This window comes from Microtus pennsylvanicus, chromosome 7 (assembly GCF_037038515.1).
Source record: "Microtus pennsylvanicus isolate mMicPen1 chromosome 7, mMicPen1.hap1, whole genome shotgun sequence".
NCBI classification, from domain to species: Eukaryota; Metazoa; Chordata; class Mammalia; order Rodentia; family Cricetidae; genus Microtus; species Microtus pennsylvanicus.
In genome coordinates this window covers 46,090,401-46,111,574 of record NC_134585.1, presented here as the reverse complement: position 1 = coordinate 46,111,574, position 21,174 = coordinate 46,090,401, and the positions used below count along the sequence as shown (strand labels likewise).

General features: G+C 46.9%; 1 protein-coding gene across 1 annotated transcript in view; it reads right to left on the bottom strand.

Moving 5' to 3' along the window:
- Tram2 (translocation associated membrane protein 2) overlaps positions 1–8,226 on the bottom strand; it is a 75,168-nt gene extending 66,942 nt beyond the window's left edge. The window contains exon 1 of the mRNA XM_075980642.1: positions 7,998–8,226. Coding sequence (XP_075836757.1) covers positions 7,998–8,117 — 120 coding nt within the window. The 5' untranslated portion in view covers positions 8,118–8,226. The remainder of the gene's footprint in view (positions 1–7,997) is intronic.
- Between the last annotated feature and the right edge of the window lie 12,948 nt (positions 8,227–21,174).

The following is a 21,174-nucleotide window of genomic DNA, read 5'->3' as shown; positions in this document are numbered from 1 at the left end:
AAACTCCATCAGTATCTACCCGCTGTCCTGGAGGACACGTCTTTCTCCTTCCCTAGCCACAGAGAGCTTAGCACTGGTAGTGTGCCACTCAACAGAATTCCCTGTTAAAAAAAGAAAGAAAGAAAGTTCTTTTAAAAAAATTCTGAAGAAGAAAAAGAAGAAACACTCCCTGTGACAGAGTCTATCTTTATAATGAAGATGTAGAACGGCCTGATTAAGCAAAACTCTATGACTGGAAAATCCAGGAGTTTTATTAAGAAGTTCCTTCCCACTGATAATGATGGCTTATGCTTGCAATTCCAGTAATTGGGAGGCTGAGACAAGAGGACACCCTTGAGTTTAAGGCCAGCCTTGCTACTGGTGAGACTCTGCCTCAAACAAACAAACAAGCAACAACAAAACACAGCAGGGAGCCAGGCATGAAGAAGGGGCAGGTAGTTCTCTATGAGTTGGAGGTCAGCCTGTTCTATACAGCAAGCTCCAGGCCAACCAAGGCTACAGAGGGAGATGTTGTCTCTAAATAAATAATAAATAAATAATAAACAACAACAAAATCCCAGAGCGGGGTGTAGCGCAGTGGCAGAACGCCTAATCCTGGAAAAAAATCTTAAAGACACCATATGGCAAGTTAGGGCGACAGGTGAGTCCGTACCCCACACGCCACACAAGCATGAGGACCTAAATTTGGATCTTCAGCACCCACATCAGAGCTGGTCATGGGAGCAAGTCTCTGTAACTGTAACAACTTGATCCCGGAGCTCTCCGGTCAGTGATGTTAGGCAGATCGTTAAACTGTTCAGTGAGAGACCATGATTCCAAAACTAAGGTAGAGAATAGTAGAGGAGGACACTCAGGTTGGCTTCCGGCCTTCACACTCATGCACACATATGTCCTCACAGGGACACCTCCCCCCCCCCCACACACACAGTCTGTTACGGATGGAACTTTTGATGCCTGCTACCAAAAACTCCTAGGCTGAAAACCTATCCCCAGTGCGATGGCCTTAGAGGTAGGACTTTGAAGGATAATTAATCACAATTACAAAGCCCTCATTATGGGCTTAGTGTCCTTACTACAGAGATCCCAGAAATCAAGCACCCCTTTCTGTCCTTCCTTCCTTCCCTTCTCTCTGCTATGTAAAGATACAGATTTGCCACTGCATGCCAGGAAACGGATCTTCCCCCAAAACAAGGTCTTAGATTTACTTGGACTTGAAAACAGTGATAAAGAATTGCTGCTTTCTAAAGCCCGCAAACCTACGGGATTTTGATAGTAGCCCCTATGACCTGCTCAAAGTGGTAACAGATGTATGGGTCCCAGATGTGCCTGGCAAGTTCTCGCTCTTCTCCCCTATCCCCTGATGCCCACCACCAGGATGCTAGTTCTTAATACGTGCTCTTCCACCAAGCACAGTGGCTTGAGGTTGAGCCCAAGAGTCTAAGGCTGCACCTGTCACACACATCAAGCTTAAGGCCTGACTCTCATCCACAGTTTTCTTTATTTTTTTCCCTGGTGGTCCACAGGTTTGAATCTAGGGCTTTGCGAATGCTAGGCGAGCATTCCACCAATGAGCTCTATCTCAGCCCATGTCCTACTTTTTAATGCAGGATCTCACTATGCTGCCCAGGTGAGCTTTGATCTCTTAACATTCTGGACTCAGCCTCCTAAGTAGCTGGGTTCACTGGCCTCGACCAGCTAGGCCAGCTCAGTGCATCAGCTTTAAGGTACCACACTGTGACCTTTTTGAGGACGGGGCCCCGACCTTCTTTATCTCTGCATTCCCTGAACACACACAAGCACCTCACAGGTACTCTGTCATTTAATAGGAATTTGCCAAATGAATGGACCCAGTGCTCTTCAGTATCATATGCTACTTTCAGGACTTCACACAGAGACTGGCACTCAAGGACAGAGTCTAGAGTTCAGGGCAGAGATACAGAAGATGCACCAGAGATGGATTGGGTGTGGCTCCAGGTTTGTGAAACATTTACTTAATTGTCTGGGACATATCTCTCACCCTCTTTGGAGGTGGGGCTTATTTTTCCCTTCTGTAAACAGCAGATAATTTCTTAAGTTGCCCTCTAAGGTCATGAACTCATAAAACAGAAACTCATAAAATCGATGTGCCCTTGAGCTATGACCACAGGATTAACTGGACGATAAGTCAGTGAGCCAACTACAACCAGAAGCCTCTTATCTCACACAGATGTTGGATAATGGCAGTGGCAGGCAATGCTCTTGTTCATTCCTATGTGTTCACACAGGACACACACACACACTTGGGTCGTTCTTCTTTAGTCTCCTTGAGGGAGATATGAATTTCAATGATCATTCTAGGCAGAAAGGCTTCCCAGTGGAACGGCTCACAGATGTTACTTCCAGGTAATAAACAGATCCATTTAGACAAAGGAAAACAAAGTCGCCTGTGCCTACACTCCAGACACCCCTTTCAAGGAGGCCACGGAGCCGAGTTCTAAACTGCTGAGTTCTTATTTTGGCTCTGGCTCTAACTTACAGTGCACGGTCATTGGCCAAATTTCTCCTCAAGAAGCCAAGGCTCTGGATGGGTGCGACAACCCCCACAAATCCCGGTTGCAGCGTGAGGCCAGTAAAACATTTCACAGATACAAAATGCTGCCAGTCCCTACAGACAAATGAAAGACATCAAGAGGCAAAGTGGCAGCCCTCCTCACAACCCCGGGGGGCTCAACATACTCACTAGAGGGCCCAGAGGCACCCCCAACTCACAATCAGGATTCCATTTCCTCTGTTCAAAAGTAAGAAAAGCCATGTGAACTTGCACCATCCAGAAGAACCCCTTGCAAAGCTCTCTAAACCACACAGTTAGCTCACAACATAATCAGCTCTGCCAAAGCTGGGTCTGGTTCTCCTCCACAGCAGGACATCTGAGACAGCGGGGGTAAATCAGGGCAAAGTAACTGAGCACTTGGAGGATATAAAGGCCTGCCCCTGAAAGAAGAAGACCTGCCTGGGAGCCCTATTTGTAGTTTTGCTGCTTTCTTCCCCACCCCAGCCCCTCCTTTCTTAAACCATTAGGTACCAATGGATACCAGATACACAGCACTGGATAAGAAGGTTAAGAGATAGGATCAGTAGAGTTTCCCACCAAGGCTAGCTAATAGCACAGTGGCCCATTAGAAAGCGTTTCTGCCGTGTGGGAATCCTAATCCACTCTTATCAGACCTCTGGCTTCATCCCTTATCAGGAGCTTGGATTGAGAGGTACATCAGCTATACCACAGGATGCTTTCTGGGGCCCCTGCCCACAACGAAGCACAGAAAAAAAAAAAGCCATGCCTGCCAGGCCAGAGGGAAGCTTTCACCATAGCAACACATGTTATTCCACAAACAGTCGGGACTGAGTCGCTCTGCTGTGACCAGCCTGGATAGGGGCTCTGAGAAAGAAGCCACTGGGGGTTCACAGGACAGAGACAAGAGAAAAGACACCTCTTTAGCTTCCAGGGTGGTTTCCTTGTAGTCTTTATTGCTCCAGAGCCGACTCTGGCAGCACCGAGACCCCCTGGAACTCACACCCTGTGTTCTAAGTAGACAAATGTCCGAGAGGAAAAACGTGTTGTGTGTGGCACAGCCACAGCCCAGGGATCCTTTGGGAAAGGGGGAATTAGGGGACCCAGGGACAGTCATTTGAACGGGAGAATTTAGGAGAAAGGTATCCATCTCAAAATGCGTCATTCCTACAATGACACAGAGCCAGGGCCCTAAATGAGAGGTCTAGGAGCAGAAAGCAGACCCTGAGAGCCAACGGTGACCCGTGCGACTGTGAACGAATCGGGGAAGCACCCCTGTGCTGGGGGATCTTTAACATATCAGTCTTCATCTCGTACTTGAGGTCAAAATTTCACCAGCTGACCAATAGCGTCCTTCACTTTTGCCAAGGGAAGAATAATAAATATTCCCCTTCATCCCATAGGCGAGGGTTAAACTGGAATCCTGATCAAGAAAAGCTCAAACACCAAGCTTCTGGTCTGTTGCTCGAATCACTGAGTTCCACATACAGAAATTCACCCAAGCAAGGCACCCATGAGAATGAGGGAATCCTGGGGGCCTTGAGCATCCCTAGCAGACTGCTGTTTCAAGCTCCTGGACTAGAGGCAAAAGTCAGAAATTATAAAAACTGACAAAGTAACATCTCCAAAAGTGCATTAGAAATTAGAAAAAAAAAAGGAAAGAAAACAGACCTGACATCCACAGGTGTACCTATGAGCCACTAACATGCTTCTATTAACTGAGAAGAATCTTTTCACAATGCATAACGTTTCTTTTCACCTAGCATCAGGAGACAGGACTGCCTGTCTGGTTGCAGGCTGTGACACCCACAGGTACGTCCATGAGTATGAACTGGTGCCACAGACCCACGCCCCGCCCCAGTCCAAACACTTATGACACCTGCAATGGGCTTCCATTATATGTACTGCAGATACTTCTTCCTGACAAGTCTGCCATGGGGTCGGGAACAGGGAAGAAAGCAGTTCCTGGAAGAAAGGAACCACCTCCCACACCTGCCTCAGAAATAAGTTTAAAAGCCCAACCTAGCTACCATTCCCAAACTCCTTTGCATCCTAAACCCTTCCATCTTCATCACGGCCGATATAAACACCAAACACGAAACCAACAAATGTTCTCAGAACCTCAGAAACATTTCCCCCACAGCTGCAGAAACCGAAGAAGAAACTAGTTTCTGTCTTGAGATGACAGTTTCAAGGTGGTACAGAAATTGCTTCCTCTGCTTCAGGCGCCCCTACTCCTCATTCTCCGGTCACTAATGAAAGAGTTGTCCTCTTTCCCTGCTTGTTTCAGGTTAGAAACGTGGCACCGGGCACTGGAAGCGAAGGGGAGGGGAGGGGTGGCTCCTTTCAAATCTGACTTATCCACACATCCCAACTGGCCACCCACACCCTGAAGAACCACACTCCACCTAAGAAAGTCCGAACTGTGGAGAAGAAAACGGCCTCTAGCACCCGAAGCAGAGTTAAGAAAGAAAGCTGGAAAGGAAGGGGGGGGGGGGATAAAGTTCCACATTCCTGACATTTTTTAGCCAAGTGCAGCGGCTGCACAGAACAGCTCTACTCCAAACAGACATGAGATGGGACAAAACCTGGGATGGGGAAGAAGCTGCCCCTGCTTTGGAAATAAGACAACCCAAAACTAAACTAAAAATGCGTCGGAGTGTGGCTTGGAGGAACAGGGGCCAGACAGTCTTTCATGTGTTCCCAAAAGGAAGTGATCCCAAGGGAAGGAATTTGGCGTCAACATCTCCCTAAAGACAGAACTGAAGCCCTGGGGACCCTGAGAGGGAAATCAAAACCCAGGACGGCTGCAGAGGTGACTAGCAAGGGAAGGTGGATGTGGATATGAAGTCTGCGGCTTGCCAGAGTGTGGGGAGGGGGTCTAGGAAACAGCAGAGACTAGGCAGGGGACTTTTGGGAGGGGGTGATGACGAAAGTCATATTCTATTTGAAGAGTTAAAATACAGCTTTCCTGCTTCAGCTTTCCAAATCAAGGAACCCTTGCCTGGCCCAAGATTCAAATCCAGGGGTCTGATGGCTTTTATCCCTGCTCCCCTACAGCTCCCTCTGTCCTCACTTCTAGAGAAACCTTCCTACTAGATGTCTACACACACACACACACACACACAGACACACACACACAGACAGACACACACACACAGACACACACAATCTCTTTACAGTCAGTGGGTGAGAATGGACGGTGAAGACCTACTACACACTCGGCACAGATCAGGAACCTTTGAAGAGGAGGTTCAGGAGAGAGCCCCCTTCCTCCTAAACCAGCTCAGACTGGTGCTAAGTCCTCAAAGCGTCTTCTGAAAGAAACATCTGTCCTGTGAGTCCCAAAGGGCTAAAGTACCACAGAAAAAGATGAGGCAGTGGAAAGACCGACATCTCCATCAAGTCTGTTCTACGACCCTAAGGCCACTTGAAGGAAAATGGCTTTCTTTTTTTCTCACCTTGGTCCTTTCTCTTCCATCAGGTACTACCAATGACAATTCCTGACGTGGCAGATTCCACAGACCTAAGGCAAAGGACTTCCCGCAAGGCTAAAGATAGCGAACAAAGGAGGTAGGAGTGCAAACACTAGGCGTCTCTTTTTGCACAACACGAAGGCAGGAAAACCCAAAAATCTTAACAAACACTACAGATAGTAGAGCCACGGACTAAGCAAGAGGCTGTGGCCAGCTGCGGAGCACATGGCTACGAGGTTTATGATTGACACATGTGTCATTCCAACCCTACTCTTTAAGAACTGGAGCAAGGCCCTGCGAAGTCTCTTAGAATGGAGGACAACAAAATAGACAGAAAGCAAACACTAAGCAGAGCAGGTCCTCTGCTTTCTCAATAAGCCACTATGTTAAATAATAAGAAGGGTCCAGGAGCAAGAAACAGATTCTCTCACTGATACGGAGGAATGGCTTTTGTTGGTGATACAACCTCGGCCTAAAGCTTTACATCGCTGTAAGGAAGACCATTTTTAATGGGTTCTTCAATGATGGGGAAACTGAGGCTGCAATCAATCTTCAATGGAACAGTCTTCTCCAGAAGCTCAAGGGAAACATGAGGGGAGGGGAGGGGAGGAAAGGAGAGGGGAGGGAAGGGGAAGAGAGGAGAGGGAAGGAGAGGGGAGGGAAGGGGGGGAGAGTGAGTTGATTGCATTACTGATAGAGTGTGGACCCCAGTCACAGCTTCTCTCCTGCAAACCCTTCAGCCTGGCCAAGGGCATGCATCCAGCCAAGAGCTGGCCACCAGAAGAGGCCCCCCACTACTAGAGGGCAGCAGGTTCATCAGCCAAATAGGACCTGTGTCAGTAACAGAAGGGAGACGCGGGTAGCTGTAGGGATGGTCGGCAACTTTTAAATGGTACGGCTTCTTAATAGCCTTCAGAATGCAGATCAGCAACCTTACCCCGAAGAGAGGACAGGAGCTTTGGGACCAGGAGGCTACAGTGAGAGTGAGGGAGTGTATCACATCACATCACACACACACACACACACCACAGCAAACCCATACTCTGTGTCCTCCAGTCCTTCCCACTTTTCAGTATCATCGTTTTTCCCACTCTGTAGTAGGGACCACCAGTCCCTTGGATTCTGACCCCTTGGTTTACAGACAGTTCTGAGGCCTACACCAGCACACTGCTGATGTGGATGTAGAGTTCCGTTCTCTGCTCCCACCCCATTCGCCTGAGGCTACAAGAGAATCACCTTTCACCTAAAAGCAGAGGGTATCCCCGCCCCTCTCCTCGAACCTGAAAAGGGAGCGGAGGTTCTGGGTCTAATTCACACATCCATCCACAAGGAGAGACCAACAGACCAAAGTGCCAAAGGATATCTTAAAACTAACGCTTTAGGTCATAATTAAAGAGAGGTAGGTTGTAGAAGACCCCCACTGGAATGGAGCCAGGACCACATGTGAACACCTGGAGCAAGCTCCAGAGGTTAGGATGAAGAAAGCCCAGAAAGCCACAGAAAAGGTGAAGGGTTAGGGTCCCTCCTACTGGAAGAACCTAGAAGATCTGGCGGCCCCTACTTGGGAGGAGGGGGGAATTGTGCAATTACTGTGGGTCTGGGAGTCTCCCAGCTTGGCACCAGGACGCCAGAAAGGAAATCCCAGTCCTGAAGCCAAGAAGGCAGCGCTGCGATTGGTTCGAGGCCAGGCGTGGGTTTCAGAGATGCAGAGAGACAGTTGCAGGGTACCATGGGTGCCCAAGGGGGCGACAGAGCATGGCATGGCCCGAACAGCCAGAAGCTAGGGGTGCTTGTCCATCATGTCCTAGGTCCAGGCCAGGGTGGATACAGTGCACAAAGCCAGAGGTGCAGATAAAGTGCGGGACAGCCAGGCACGCTCCAGGCCAGATGAGGCCAGGGAATCCCTGTCTTCACCGCGGTGTCCTGGAGATGGGACCGCCTGCCCCTGCAATACCCCTCCCCGCTCTACTCACCTCAAACATAAGCCCGATGAGGACGCAGAGCACCAAGCAGAAGCCGATGTCTGCATGGTTGTGGATGACGAACTCCTGGCTGAAGAGCGGGTAACTTTTCGTCCTCCTACGGAAAGCCATGGCAGCGGGCGTGTACTGCTTGCGGGGGCCCGCACCCTCGCTCAGCAGCCGCAGCGAAAACTTCTCCTCCGGCCCGGCCCGGTCCGCCCGCCAGCCCCGCTGCCCAGCGCGGAACAACTTCGGGCCCCGCCCCCTTCCTCCGACCGCCCCGCCCCCGGCCTGCCGCCCGGAACCGCCCCTGGCCACAGCCCGTTCCCCGCCGCGGCCGCACAGGCGCGGACCTCTGGCCACGCCCCCTTCCTCCGACCGCCCCGCCCCCGGGCCGCAAAGGCGCGCGCTCCAACCACGCCCCCGTCCTCCGTCCGTCCCGCCCCCAAACCCCAGCAGCGGGCGCCGCCGACCACGCCCCCTGAGCGAGCCGGGAGCACTTAACCCTCGGGTCGTGCCCAGGTTGCGGTTTCGGTCGGGGTACACAGGGGTGACCCTTGCTGAGACGCGGGAATAGAAGCCCTATCCTCCGGCACTGAGAGGAGGCGGTGCCCGCGCAGCCGGACAGGAAGTGGGCCTGGATCCCACTCCTCGCTCTGGCTTCTTCCTCTGCAGGAAGGGCCCGGAGCGGGAAGCTTTGTGCTGGCCTGCTTGCTGGCCTCAGCCCCGCACTGGATCTTAAATGAATGCTTGGCTACTCCAGTGTTTGAGGGCTTGCACAAGGCTAAGTTCAACCGCTCAGAACCTCCCTGCAGCGTCCCAAAGGCCCTGCCCTTGTAGGGCCTACTTTGCAATGGGGTGCAGGTAGCCAAGGTTTGACACCCCACCCCATTTAAAAGACCAGGTGTTACCCTGAATTAGTTTTCCAAGTCTCATCCAAAATCTACTAGTCAGTATTAATTGATCAGAAATGGAAGAATAAACACCGAAGAAACAAAAAAAAACTTTCTCATCCAAAGTTTCCATTTAATCATTAAGTTTTTAAAATACTTCCGGAAGGACAAAAGGTCTTTTAAAATAAATTATACTGGCAAATATTGGATTTAATCCTGCCAGTAATGAAGGAGCAACTAATCACTTCTAAATGTACAGAAATGCAAAATGAACAAAGAACTGTTTAATTTCTTTTTTAAAATTAGTTCCACAGTTATTTCGCTTCTGAGTAAATATGAGTTGGCAAAAAAAAAAAAAAAATAGCAGAGTCTGAGCGCAACTGGAACTGCATGGAGTTCCTAGAGAAATTTACCTTCTATATTCTATATTGCGCACTATTTAGTATACAGCCCTGGACCTTCAAACTCCCAGGGAAACAGAAAAAGCATATTAATGCCTATATTGAACTAACATTTGTTTAATGCCAAGACTGGTGTGTCTGTCTGTCTGTCTGTGTTTGGTTTGTGATGTATGGGGGAGGGGGAGTGCACATGCACGAGCTCACACATTAGAACATTTTCATGCAGACATTCACTCCACATGGAGATCAGCTGACCCTGCAGGCCTCACCTTCCTTGTTGATCCAAGGTCTCTCTTCTTGTTGGTTTTCCGACAATGTAGCCCAGGCTAGCTACTCCCCTTGCTTCTGAACACTTTTCTGTCTCCACCTCCCTTCCCCCACCCTCACCCCACCCCCACCACCACCCACCACCACCCCCCACCCCCCGTAGAAATGTTCCTGCTCTTACAGTGGTTCTGGGGATTCAAACTTAGGCTCTCATGCTTGCATAACTATGCAATCATTTCACTCACTGAGCCGGCCCCCCAACCAAGACTCTTCTAAAACTGGTCCTTAGCCTTTCGAAGAACAAAAGGATTAAGAACTCTGGAGCAGCTTGACTTTCTATGTAGACATGTTCTAATGGCCAAATTGCAACCCAGCCAATCAATCTGAGTTCTGGGAAACTGAGTTCTTAAAAAAAAAAAAATGAAAACTGGAATCCTAGTATTTGAAATGATGCTACCTAACTGTCCCCCCACATCCCACAATGATTTGTAGGAATTTCCTTCAAATGCGTAATAGTGTCAATCTAACCTCAATACTTAAGATCAAAAACCCCGGGAAAACAGACAGTAGAGCTTCCCCATTTATAAATAAAACACCTGAAATGGCTTAGACGATACTCTTGCTGCTGATAGCCAGTCCTTCGTCCCTTTGAAATACAGTTGAACAGTCAGACATCAGATTCTGAGATGAGGTTTGATAGTGAGTGCATTGCATTGACACCAATAGAGGAAGTGCTGAAAGTTGTCTTCAACCATCTTGGCTGTCTCTAAACTGCCCAAGCCATCTTAATACAAACGATGAGTTAAATATTTACCCAAATATTTTTTTAATTTTTGTTTTTTGTGACAGGTTTCGCTAAGCAACAGTTCTGGCTGTCCTGGAACTCCCTTTGTAAACCAGACTGTCCTCGCACTCACAGAGATCTGCCTGCCTCTGCCTCCAAAATGCTGCAATTAAAGGTGTGTGCCACCACTGCCCGGCTCCCTATACTTTCAATACACACTACTACTGAGAATTGATGGCATCCCACATTTTGCAAAAAAACTTTGCAAGCCTATTCCCAACTCTTTTTATTCACTCAGAGTCCTGTAAATTCTTATGGCAGAATTTCTCTCACCAATCCTCATCTCCATCATTCTACACATGAGCCCCACATATCACCCATGTATTTCTCTAACTTTATTATTATCCTGTTTATTACCCATTTCGTCTGGAATGTCCATGGGCATCTACCACATGGCAGACACCTTAGTTACGAGAACAAAGACATATGACAACCTAGGTGTGGGGGTTTTATATGTCTTCAAATCAAAATGTGCGTTAAACTTCCCTTGAACGTAGGCTACACTTTATAGACAGAAGTTCCTATCCTGTCCAGTCCCCCAGCCATTCAGTCCTAAGTAAACACAAAGGCTTGTATTAATTATAAACTGTTTGGCCTATTGCTCAGGCTTATTACTAACTAGCCCATAATTCTTGTCTATGCTTAGCCATGTGGCTTGGTACCTTTGCAGTGAGGCATTCTCATCTTGCTTCCCCTGCGTCTGGCTGGTGACTGCCTCTCTGCATTTCCTCTTCCCAGAATTCTCCTAGTCTGGTTTCCTGCCTGGCTACTGGCCAATTAGCATTTTATTACATCAATATGAGCGACAAATCTTTACAGAGTACAAGAGCATTATCCCACAGCAAGACTTACTGTGATTACTTCTAACAGAAAATGGTATGAAATTTTTTTTTTCTTTTCCCTCTAATACTAGGTTCTAAAAGGTCTTTTGAGTTTCTCCTTCAGTTTGGATCAGCTCTCTGGGAGAAACCAGCTGCCATATTTCGTGTATACTCAAAGACATATGGCAAGAGTTCACCTGGCAACATCTGAAATCTGTTGCCAGAAACCAGTGCTGGCATCGTACATGCGAAGGAGCCATTTTGAAAGCAGATTGTTCAACCCTATGAGTCCTGTAGCTACCCTCTTGACCACAGTCTGTAAATCACCCTGAGCTAGAACTGGCCAGGTGTAAGCCACGCCTACATTCCTGCCCCACTGCAATGATAAGATAATAAGAATTTGATATTTAAAGGCATCAAATTTCCTCATTTGTTTTGTAGCAACAGGTAACTAATACACATTGCTGGAGCTTCCAGTACTTCTTAGAAAATAAAGACATCACTACAATTGAATGGGATGGTAGTGGCCATCTAATAATTTGTAATATATACACTATGAGTATAAAGTCTCATTTTGATCATGCTCTAAAGAAAAAAAAGAGGACATCTGGGCTGGGTTTTTATCTGCACACATTTTACTGATAGAGAATGCAGGCCAAGTGCGGAGGTGCACATCTGTTTTCTCAGCCGTCTGGAGGCTGATACAGGAAGACTGAGAGTTCAAGACCAGCCTGAGCTACTTAGGTAGACTTTCTCTCTAAACAAAATGGGAGAGGGAAAGAGTCAAGGGGTGGAGGAGGGGAGAGAGAGGAGAGAGAGAGAGAGAGAGAGAGAGAGAGAGAGAGAGAGAGAGAGAGAGAGAGAGAAAGCAGAAGAAACGAGGAAATAAATTTGGAGAGAGATGGAGTTGGATTGAGAATTGTGCTAAGGATTGTGACTTTATTCTGCAACAATGGGAAATCTTAAAACATGCTTGCATCCCAACACTGAAGAGGCTAAGGCAGGAGGATTACTATGAGTTTCAGGCCAGCCTGGGCTACTCAGTTTGTTCCAGCCTAGACAGCATTACTGATTGAGAACCTGCTTCAAAACAAATAAATCGTTTTAAAAAGAAGAAAAACTCTGATATAGAAGAGGGACCTCAGCATGGACAAACATGCAGGTACCACTGGAAGTGGGGGAATAATAACCCCTTACACGTAGATTGCACTCTGCAGATGCCCTGTGTGGAAGAACGACAGTGATTGCCAACCTCTTCCTCTGGCTGTGCCAAGACACAAGGATGCCCAGGGGCCACGTAATTAGCGGGTGGCAAACCTGGACTAGATGCTTGAGTCCATCTCTTGGGTCCTAGGTCCAGGTGATGGTCCACACTGCTGCTTGGGAAGCCTTCCAGGGATCTCACTGTACGGATCCAGTGCCGGCTGCCCACAGTTTGACTACATTGAAGGCTATCTCATTATCCCCTCTGAAGCTCTGGGAAGAGCACAGAAGAGGGGGTAGAAAGAATGTAAGACCGAGTTTGGGGCCGATGTCTTCTGGGTATGACAAAGCAGGCACAACCCTGAATTCGCCGCAGCTGCATTGATCTGCACAGACCCTGCACAAGATTGGACACATTAACATTTCGCTACGGATGGGGGAGGGGGCCATGACACCTCACTCCTCCCCTTGGCAAGAAATGGTAGTAGGAGGAGGGGGTGTCTTCTTCAGTCGTGTAGCCATGGTTAAGTTGCCCTAGCTCTACAAAATAACCCCCCAGCTGAACACATCCCCCACCCCCGCCAAGCAGGATCCTAAACAAGCCCTTCCTCTTTTGAACTCATTCTTGAAGTAGAGAAAGAGATGGGAGGGCAAGAACGTCACCCTAGATGGCTGTCACGTGATAGAGAGCAAAGTTCAAGAATCTGTGGAGTATTGAATTCATGATCAAAGGAGAGGCGATTCTGCTGTGGACTTTATAAAAGCTGACCACTGACCTCTGCTTCTAGCCTTGTCTACATTGAGCACATCATGCCTTTTCCCCCCTTTCCTGACAGGGTCCTGTCTACCCTGGAACTCACTCTGTAGACCAGGCTGGCATTGAACTCACAGAGATTCAACTGCTTTTGTCTCCAGATTGCCGGGATTAAGGACGTGCTCCACACCTGGCCTCACAGCGTGCTTTTTTGTGGATGAAGTTTTTCCATCCAGTGTCAGTAACCACAGGTTCCCCTAGAAGAGAAAAGTGTATTTCCTCACATAAAGTCAGGAGGTAGTTCATTCCCAGGAATAAAGAAAGCATCTAAGGTTAGGGTTTCCCTGTTTTTCCATTTGGGAACACGATATTTGCTTCTGTCTCAGGTTTGTCCATCATGGTCACAAAGCGGCTGCCACAGCTCCAGGCATTCTGTCCTTCAACCAAGGATAACTCAGACCATAAGGCTCAAAATTCAGACAAGAAGAAAGGGAGTAATTTGAGCAGTGACGGGAACTCAACCAGAAACCCCAGGCTTCTCATAATCTATTGGCCAGAATCACCTTCCAAATGTACTCCTAAAGCAAGCACAGGCAGACTTGATTAGACTAACGTCTCCAAGAACACATCCTCAGGAAGGCTGAGATGTCCAGAGGCGAAGAAACTCCGCAGTCTGCAAGTCCCCAAAGTAACACAACTTAGGGGAATCCATGGTATAACAAGGATCAGAGCGTGGTGGGAGCGGTCACCTCCCGGGACAAGTAATAAAGGGTCTGTGGGTAGGGTAGGTAGAGGATTTTTAAACATCAATAAGCCTGTAAACGCAATGGAATTCTTGAACTAACACACAATAGAAGAGAGATTATATTGGAAATACTGGAGAAATCCACATAAAGTCTGCCTTTGGTTAACCATGTTGTACCAGTGTTACTATTTGTTTTAGTTAATATACAATGGCTGTGTAAACCTAAAGAAAGATATATGAGAACGCTCCATTCTAGATTTCCAACTTTTTTGCCAACCTAAAATTGTTCAAACTACAATTTTTTTTTTTTACATTAAAGTGGACTGAAAACTGGTCTGCTTTTGTTATTGCATGGACTGACTGCCCATCATAAGCAACGTTAGGGATAACTTAGTTCCTTTCCTTCCCTCAAATACTTTTATCTAAATTCTCAATAAGTGTTAGAGGAATTGTTGTGGGGGATTTGTTTCATTTTAAGTGTGATCCCTTGGCTTGGTTTGGTTTTGGAGACAGAGTTCCACCATGTGGCCTAGGCTGGCCAGGGCTTCCTGGAATGACATATATTCACCACCACACCTGGCCTCCATCGGTATTTAACCTTTAATTTAGTACATATTGTTACTTATCCTTTAATAAGCACTGTATTCTGTACCCAATTTAGCCCTATGACGTGTGTCACATAGTCACTGGTGTGCACAGCCTCAAATGCCCACGGTCATCCTACCTCACTGGAATCATCTGCGCTGTAAACTTTATGGTACTGCATGTTCTTGCATTTCAGTTACAAGATGAAAACACAGAAGTTACACTATTTCTATCCATCCTACACAACTCAATCTTTCATTTGTAGTCAAATTTCTAATTCTAGGAGTTGTTTCCTGGGGTAATTATTTCTGTAATTCTTTTATTTGTCACGTCGTAGAGAGATGCAAGGTGTCCCTTGTGGTCTGCCCCAGGTATCAAATAGACTACGTATAAGAGTGAGGAGATTAAGACCCCATTGCATTAGCAGCTACCTTAAATGTCATGTATCCACTCTCTCACTTTAGAGACAGGAAAAGGAGGACCCAGAAATTTGCTGTTACTAATACGGTGGCTAAGTGCAGCGCCCCCTGCATGCTGGCATGTCACTCCTAGCACTGACTTCATCCAGTGCTGGCTCCCTCTTAGTGGACAGGCAGCCCCTCAGACAACATGAACTTCCTTGTCTAGCACAGCCTAGTGAGTCACTACCAGCCTAAGGCATGGGAAGCAGTTCCCAGGGCACTAGCCACTGCCCCTCATTTCCTCTTTCCAGAAAATTCCAGGTGACGAATGACCCTCAGATGGGAAGAGTGTTGCCTGTTTAGAAAGGGCTACAACCCTGTGTTGGAGATGAGCAAACCAGTAAGAATTCCCACCACAAGACAAATACTAACACACATCTGTGAAGCCAGGCAACAATTCAAGACACCAAGTTCTCCAAATTATGGGATCATTTTGATGGGTGGGAAAGAAAAACATATTGTGAGCCTAAATCTGCCCAACAAACTACTTAACCTTAGTTTTCCTATGTATGGGGAGAAAGTAGGAAACAGAGTTACGCTGCAATGGAGTGGGCTGTCACACTGAGGAGAAGCTGCAGTAGAAGAGGCCCCCTGACCAAACGTGGCTTCTATGCTTCTCGGAGCAACTCTCCTTAGACTGCAGGGAAACTTAGATGCCATCTTGATTAAAGTTAAACTTCTCCTCCACATTTATCCCACCATCTCTGCTCTCATCTCTGCCCAGTTGTGAATTATAAGGCGTGGGCACTATGTGAAAAAAAAAACAGGCTCTGTTTTGCATTAATGATACCCCAAGACTCACTGGATTAGTAACTGACCTCTTGCCCCACTCTGGGATAAGCAAAGAGATGAATAAAAGAATTCATCGATGTATAGGAAGATAGACAGATAGATAGACAGATAGATATAGGTAGGTAGGTAGTTAGATAGATACATAGATACATAGATAGATAGATGTAGGTAGATAGATAGATATGCAGATAGGTATAGGTAGAGAGATAGATAAACAGATAGATAGATAGATAGATAGATAGATAGATAGATAGATAGATAGACAGATAGATAGACAGAGAAAGGCAGACGGATGAGGGGTTGCTGGGTGGATGGATGGATATTTTGGATGCATGGGCAGATGGTTGGGAATCGGTGGGTACAGAGATAAATGAGTAAATGGATGTCTGAATAACGGGGGCTGTATATATGGAAGAGGTGGCATATTGGATCAGTGTGTACTCATCCATTTTATTGCATTTTTACCGTGATACCCAGAGTGCTTGCATAGTGAAGGAACCTCAAAGGATTCTGCTCTCCCTCAGGAGGCGTGTCCAGGACCAAAGCTATGTTGACACTTAATAGAAGTTTGACTTCAGGTGGACTTTAAGCCTGAAAGGCAGGTATCGCAGCTTTTTATCTCTGCACCTTAGTTAATAACCTATTCTCTGCCACATGCGACAGGCAGAATGGCAAACAGAATGAATGATTCGAAAACACAAGAGATTTCCCCATTTCTACTAAGCGCAACCCCACACTTGACTTTAGTGTATGTGCTGAAATTAAAGCATAATTATAAACTGACTAAGCCTGACATAGTAAATAGCTCACGTGTATAATCCCAACACCTCAGAGGCTGGAGTTGTAGCATTGTTTCATGTTTGAAGCCCATCTGAGCTACGTAGTAAGTTGGAGGCCAGGCTGGGATACACAGTGAGAGAGACTTGCCTCAGAATTAATTAATCAATTGGGCATCCAGGAGATCCCAGTGATGGTATAAAACATTCCTGGATGTTTAGAACATTAGACCTGGGCTGAGATGTCTCAGTTGTTAAAAGCTAGGCTTACTACCAAAAAGAGAAAAAAAAACACTAGACCTTTTCTATTTGCTTTTTTCTTTCGTAGGAATTAGCTGGTCATACTACCTCTGCCTGTCTGGACTCTTTGTTGAGGAGGCTATGCATGGGGAAGGGCCAGAAATTTCTCTGACTAAGATGATGGGTTCTTGCTGAGACATAGGTAAGGGTCTTTTCCACAGGAGCAATTGTGGAGAAGAACTCAGATCCCCTCTTATCATGAATTTGGGCAACCAGTCCCTGGTCCCAACAGCTTCCCAGCAGCCCCCACTCCTGATTCTATGAGAATTCCTCACTTTGTTTAGTGAATTTCTGCAAACCGAGCAGGCACCAAGACACGGCAGGAAAAGAAGAGAGGAGATAAGAGATTGTCAGCTCATGTTTACAACCCTAGCATTCAGGAGGCTGAGGGGTGGGGAGTTGAGAGGCCAGCCTGGGCTACATAATGAGATCCTTTCTCAAAATTACAAAAGAAAGAAAGAAAATAGGAAGGAAGGAAGGAGAAAAGGGACAGATGAAATGAAAGAGAGAGAGAAGAAAGATGTGGAAAGGTAAGCGAGAATACAAAGGGAGGCCCAGGGAAGGAGTCAGGGAGCAGCTCAGAAAGAAAAGAGGGGACAGAGTGAAGCCGAAAAGAGCAGGGATTGGAAAGCACATAGCATCTTATTGCAGAATATTTGTTTAACTATGTAAAGTCATGTTACATTTGTTTAATATGTAAATGCATGCTGCTGTTTTACCTTCCCTGCCTATGCATAACGTATAATAAAAAGCTGAACAGCCAATATCAAGGCAGGAGGTATAGGTGCGACTTCCGGGCAGGGAGAGTAAATAGGAGAAGGAATTTAGGCTAGAAAGAAGAAATAAATAGACGCAGGGAGAGATGACAGGGGCCAGACAGACAGACACAGAAGAAATAGGACAGTGGGACATACAAAATGAAAGAAAGGTTAAAAGCCCAGAGGCAAAATATAGATGAATAGAAACAGGATAGATTAAGTTAAAAGAGCTAGGGAGATAAGCCCAAGCTAAGGCTGAGAATTCATAATAAATAGTATGTTTCTATGTCTTTATTTGGGAGCTGGTTGGCAGCCCAAATAAAATCCCAACTATAGTATCTACAGCCTGGTGCCTCTAGTGATGTCATCATTATCTTGTCTGAGCAGATGTGTGAGGGCTCCTCGTGACTCATCATCCTAAATGAAAATGGACCACATTTCTATCATCCCCATCAGAAATCCCCACGGACGCCGACAGAAAGTGCACCTTGTTTCTGAGATGCGACTTTCCCCCCCTATTTTAAAAAGTCCTGCGTTTACATAGAACTCAGGGCCTTGGACGTGCTAAGAGAGAATTCCACCACATCCTCCACACTCGAGATAGATTTTTTTTTTCTTCAATTACATGTACGGATTTTTTTTATCGAGGTGTGTGTGGGGGAACAATGGGGTCGCATGTGTTTTGATTTTGTTCTGTTTCTAATTTTGAAATCCTTGTCTCCAAGGAACCTCGCTTTAAATCACACTGCGCTATGGGAGCCCTGTCTCTGTGGTCTTGGCCTGGAGCTGGCCAGCAACCATCTATACACAACACCCCACGCTAAGAGCTCGCTCCTCTGAAGAGCCCTCCCTGCTCCACCTCCCTCCCTCCAGCACGTCTCACAGTTTTCCTGCCCTGAACTCAGCCTCCCTTTCTCTCCGTCATCTGAAATGTATGGCTCAAGGAAAGAGCATATTTGTTCCCAGCTGGACAGGGCTCAAGCAGCCTGTAGTCCAGAGCAGGGAGTGGGCACCATTTGCCTCTGAACTAGGGCCACACAGTGCTCAAGTCCCCCACAGCAAACACCACCTTTCCCTGGGAAGGCAGCCAAGGCCTGGAGCCCTGGGTAGGAAATCCCCTGTGAGAGGCCCTTCCTGAGACCCACAGAAAATGGTTCTTTTCATATGCTCTGGGTCTCCTTATTTTATAGCTATGAATGTCCACACCACATCCCCCTTCCTGGCCTTCTCCACCCCATTCCCATGCCAAGTGCCCCCACCCAGGCTCCTCATGGCTCATAGATCTCCTGTTCCTTTACACTCAGATGGTATCTTTGTTCCGAGACAGCCTCTCCCCTCCCCAGCCTTACCGCTGTCATCTCTCTGTGCAGGCTTTGGGGCCCCTCACCTGAAACCTCCCTGTGCTGTGACCCTCCAACTCCAGAGGCTCCTCTCGGGTTGAACAGAAATGACTTGTTTATTTTGTGAGTTTAGAAAGGTGAACAAATTCCACAGATGTCTCTATCTTGAAATCTCAAAGTTCAGCTCTCAGACACCAAGTTAGCGGGAGCCCTGGCGATGGTGGGAAAGAGTCACGACAGTGACAGCCACTCTTTGTGAAGCTGTTACCAGACACCGTTCACCTAAACCCTTCCTACGAGGTTTTAAATTTAATCTTCACCACACTCGGCAGTAAATAACTGTTACTATCACTGTAGCAAGGAGGTCGCTTGTTTATATCTCGGCCACCCAGATTCCTGAAATAATCACACAGAAACTATATTATTTAAATCACTGCCTGACCAAATCACTTAAGCGTATTGCTAGCTAGCTCTTTTATCTTTGGTAAAAGATATCACTTGAGTCCAGCCCTCCTTTCCCTGGCCTCGGTTTCCTCATCAGAAAGCAATGGGATCTGAAATGCCGTCTTGGAGTCTACTCCATAGCTATGATGCTTTGTCCTAATGATAATTTCTATTATTTTATATTTTACCACGAGGCTCGTGGCCTACCGGCAAGATTCTGCCTGGTGGCTTAAGTCTTTCTCCTCCGATGGCATCATGGCATCTCCCTGACTCCACCTACTCTCTCTATAGATATCTCATCCAGCCTGGCTATGTTCTGTTAAGCCACTGGCAGAAAGAAGCTTCTTTATTCATGAACCAATAAAAGCAGCACACATACAGAAGGACTTCCCACACCGTATCGCCATTTTGGGAGCCCAGTGGTGTTAAAGAACTCACCTAAGGCACTAGGTTAGTGAGACAGGCTAATTGTTCCCCAAGGGATGAAGCTCTGCACTGCTGTTTATGCTTTCTGGCCTAAAGTGACAGGAAACCTGAGTTCCAGGTTAGTTCTGTCATCCTTCAAGCGTATCACTTGAGTCCAGCCCTCCTTTCCCTGGTCTCGGTTTCCTCATCAGAAAGCAATGGGATCTGAAATGCCGTCTTGGAGTCTACTCCATAGCTATGATGCTTTGTCCTAATGATAAAAGTGATCAGGACAATCTCTGATGTTTCTGAACTCACAACCAACCACAAGCAAGGGGATAAAAGAAACAAATGGGTCTTTGGTTGGTCCTAAAGTTTCCCATTTGTGCAATATTCTCTCTGTCTGGATCAAGTCCTTGAGGCAGGCGTGGTTACTCCCCTGTGCCCCATCAAGAGTCTCAAGGTGGGAATAAAGAGAACTTGTCTATCAGGAATGGCCGAAACACACAGGGGCCCTGCACATCAGGATGAACAAGTGTGAACGCCTCAATAAAAGCAGGCTACCCTTACAGATAGTGCAACTGCTGAAGTTGAATATGATCAGGCTAGGGCCCACTGGAGGCAGGGGTTCCTAAAGTCTCCTCTAAAAACTCGTTGTTTAAGGTTCAGCTGTCTCAGACATTCATAAATACACTTAGCCTCTAACTGAGCAAGACAAGAGTAGAGAGAAAGAAACCGATGAAACAGGTATGGACATTAAGGCCTAGACTCGGACAGGTCTTCAGAACAAAGGATGTGGAAGCTCTGAAGCACAGCAGTGAAGATACTGCGGATGCTGCTGCAAAACTGAAAGGGACTGAAGAGATGGCTGAACCAGCAAGAGCGCGTACTTCTCCTATGCAGGACTGGAGTTCGGGTCCCAGCACCAGTTGGCGAACTCACAACCACCTGTAGCCCCAGCCCCAGGAGCCATCTGACTTCCTCAAATACCTGCACACATGCACACATTTCCCCCTACACACACACACACACACACACACACACATACACACACACACACACACACACCATTGCAAATACACGACAGCCTTTTCAATAATTAAACGGGAAAGTTAAGACGTCCCACCCCCCAAAGAGCAATTGAGCTTACTTTGAAATTTGTTTTGCTTCTAACATTATCAAAGTTATAGATATTATTGGATGGTAAAAGGTGTGGGGGGGAATGGATCTGGGGTTCAATGTAGCAAAATATTTCCATCTATGTGAATATCTGTTTGCGATGTGTTGAACTGGAGGAACAGGGAGGGAAATGGGGGAGGGGAAGGGAAGGGACAGAAAAGAAAGGGAAAGGAAGAGAAGGGAGCTTGAGTGTTTTCATTTGGCGTAGAGGTGAGCATTCT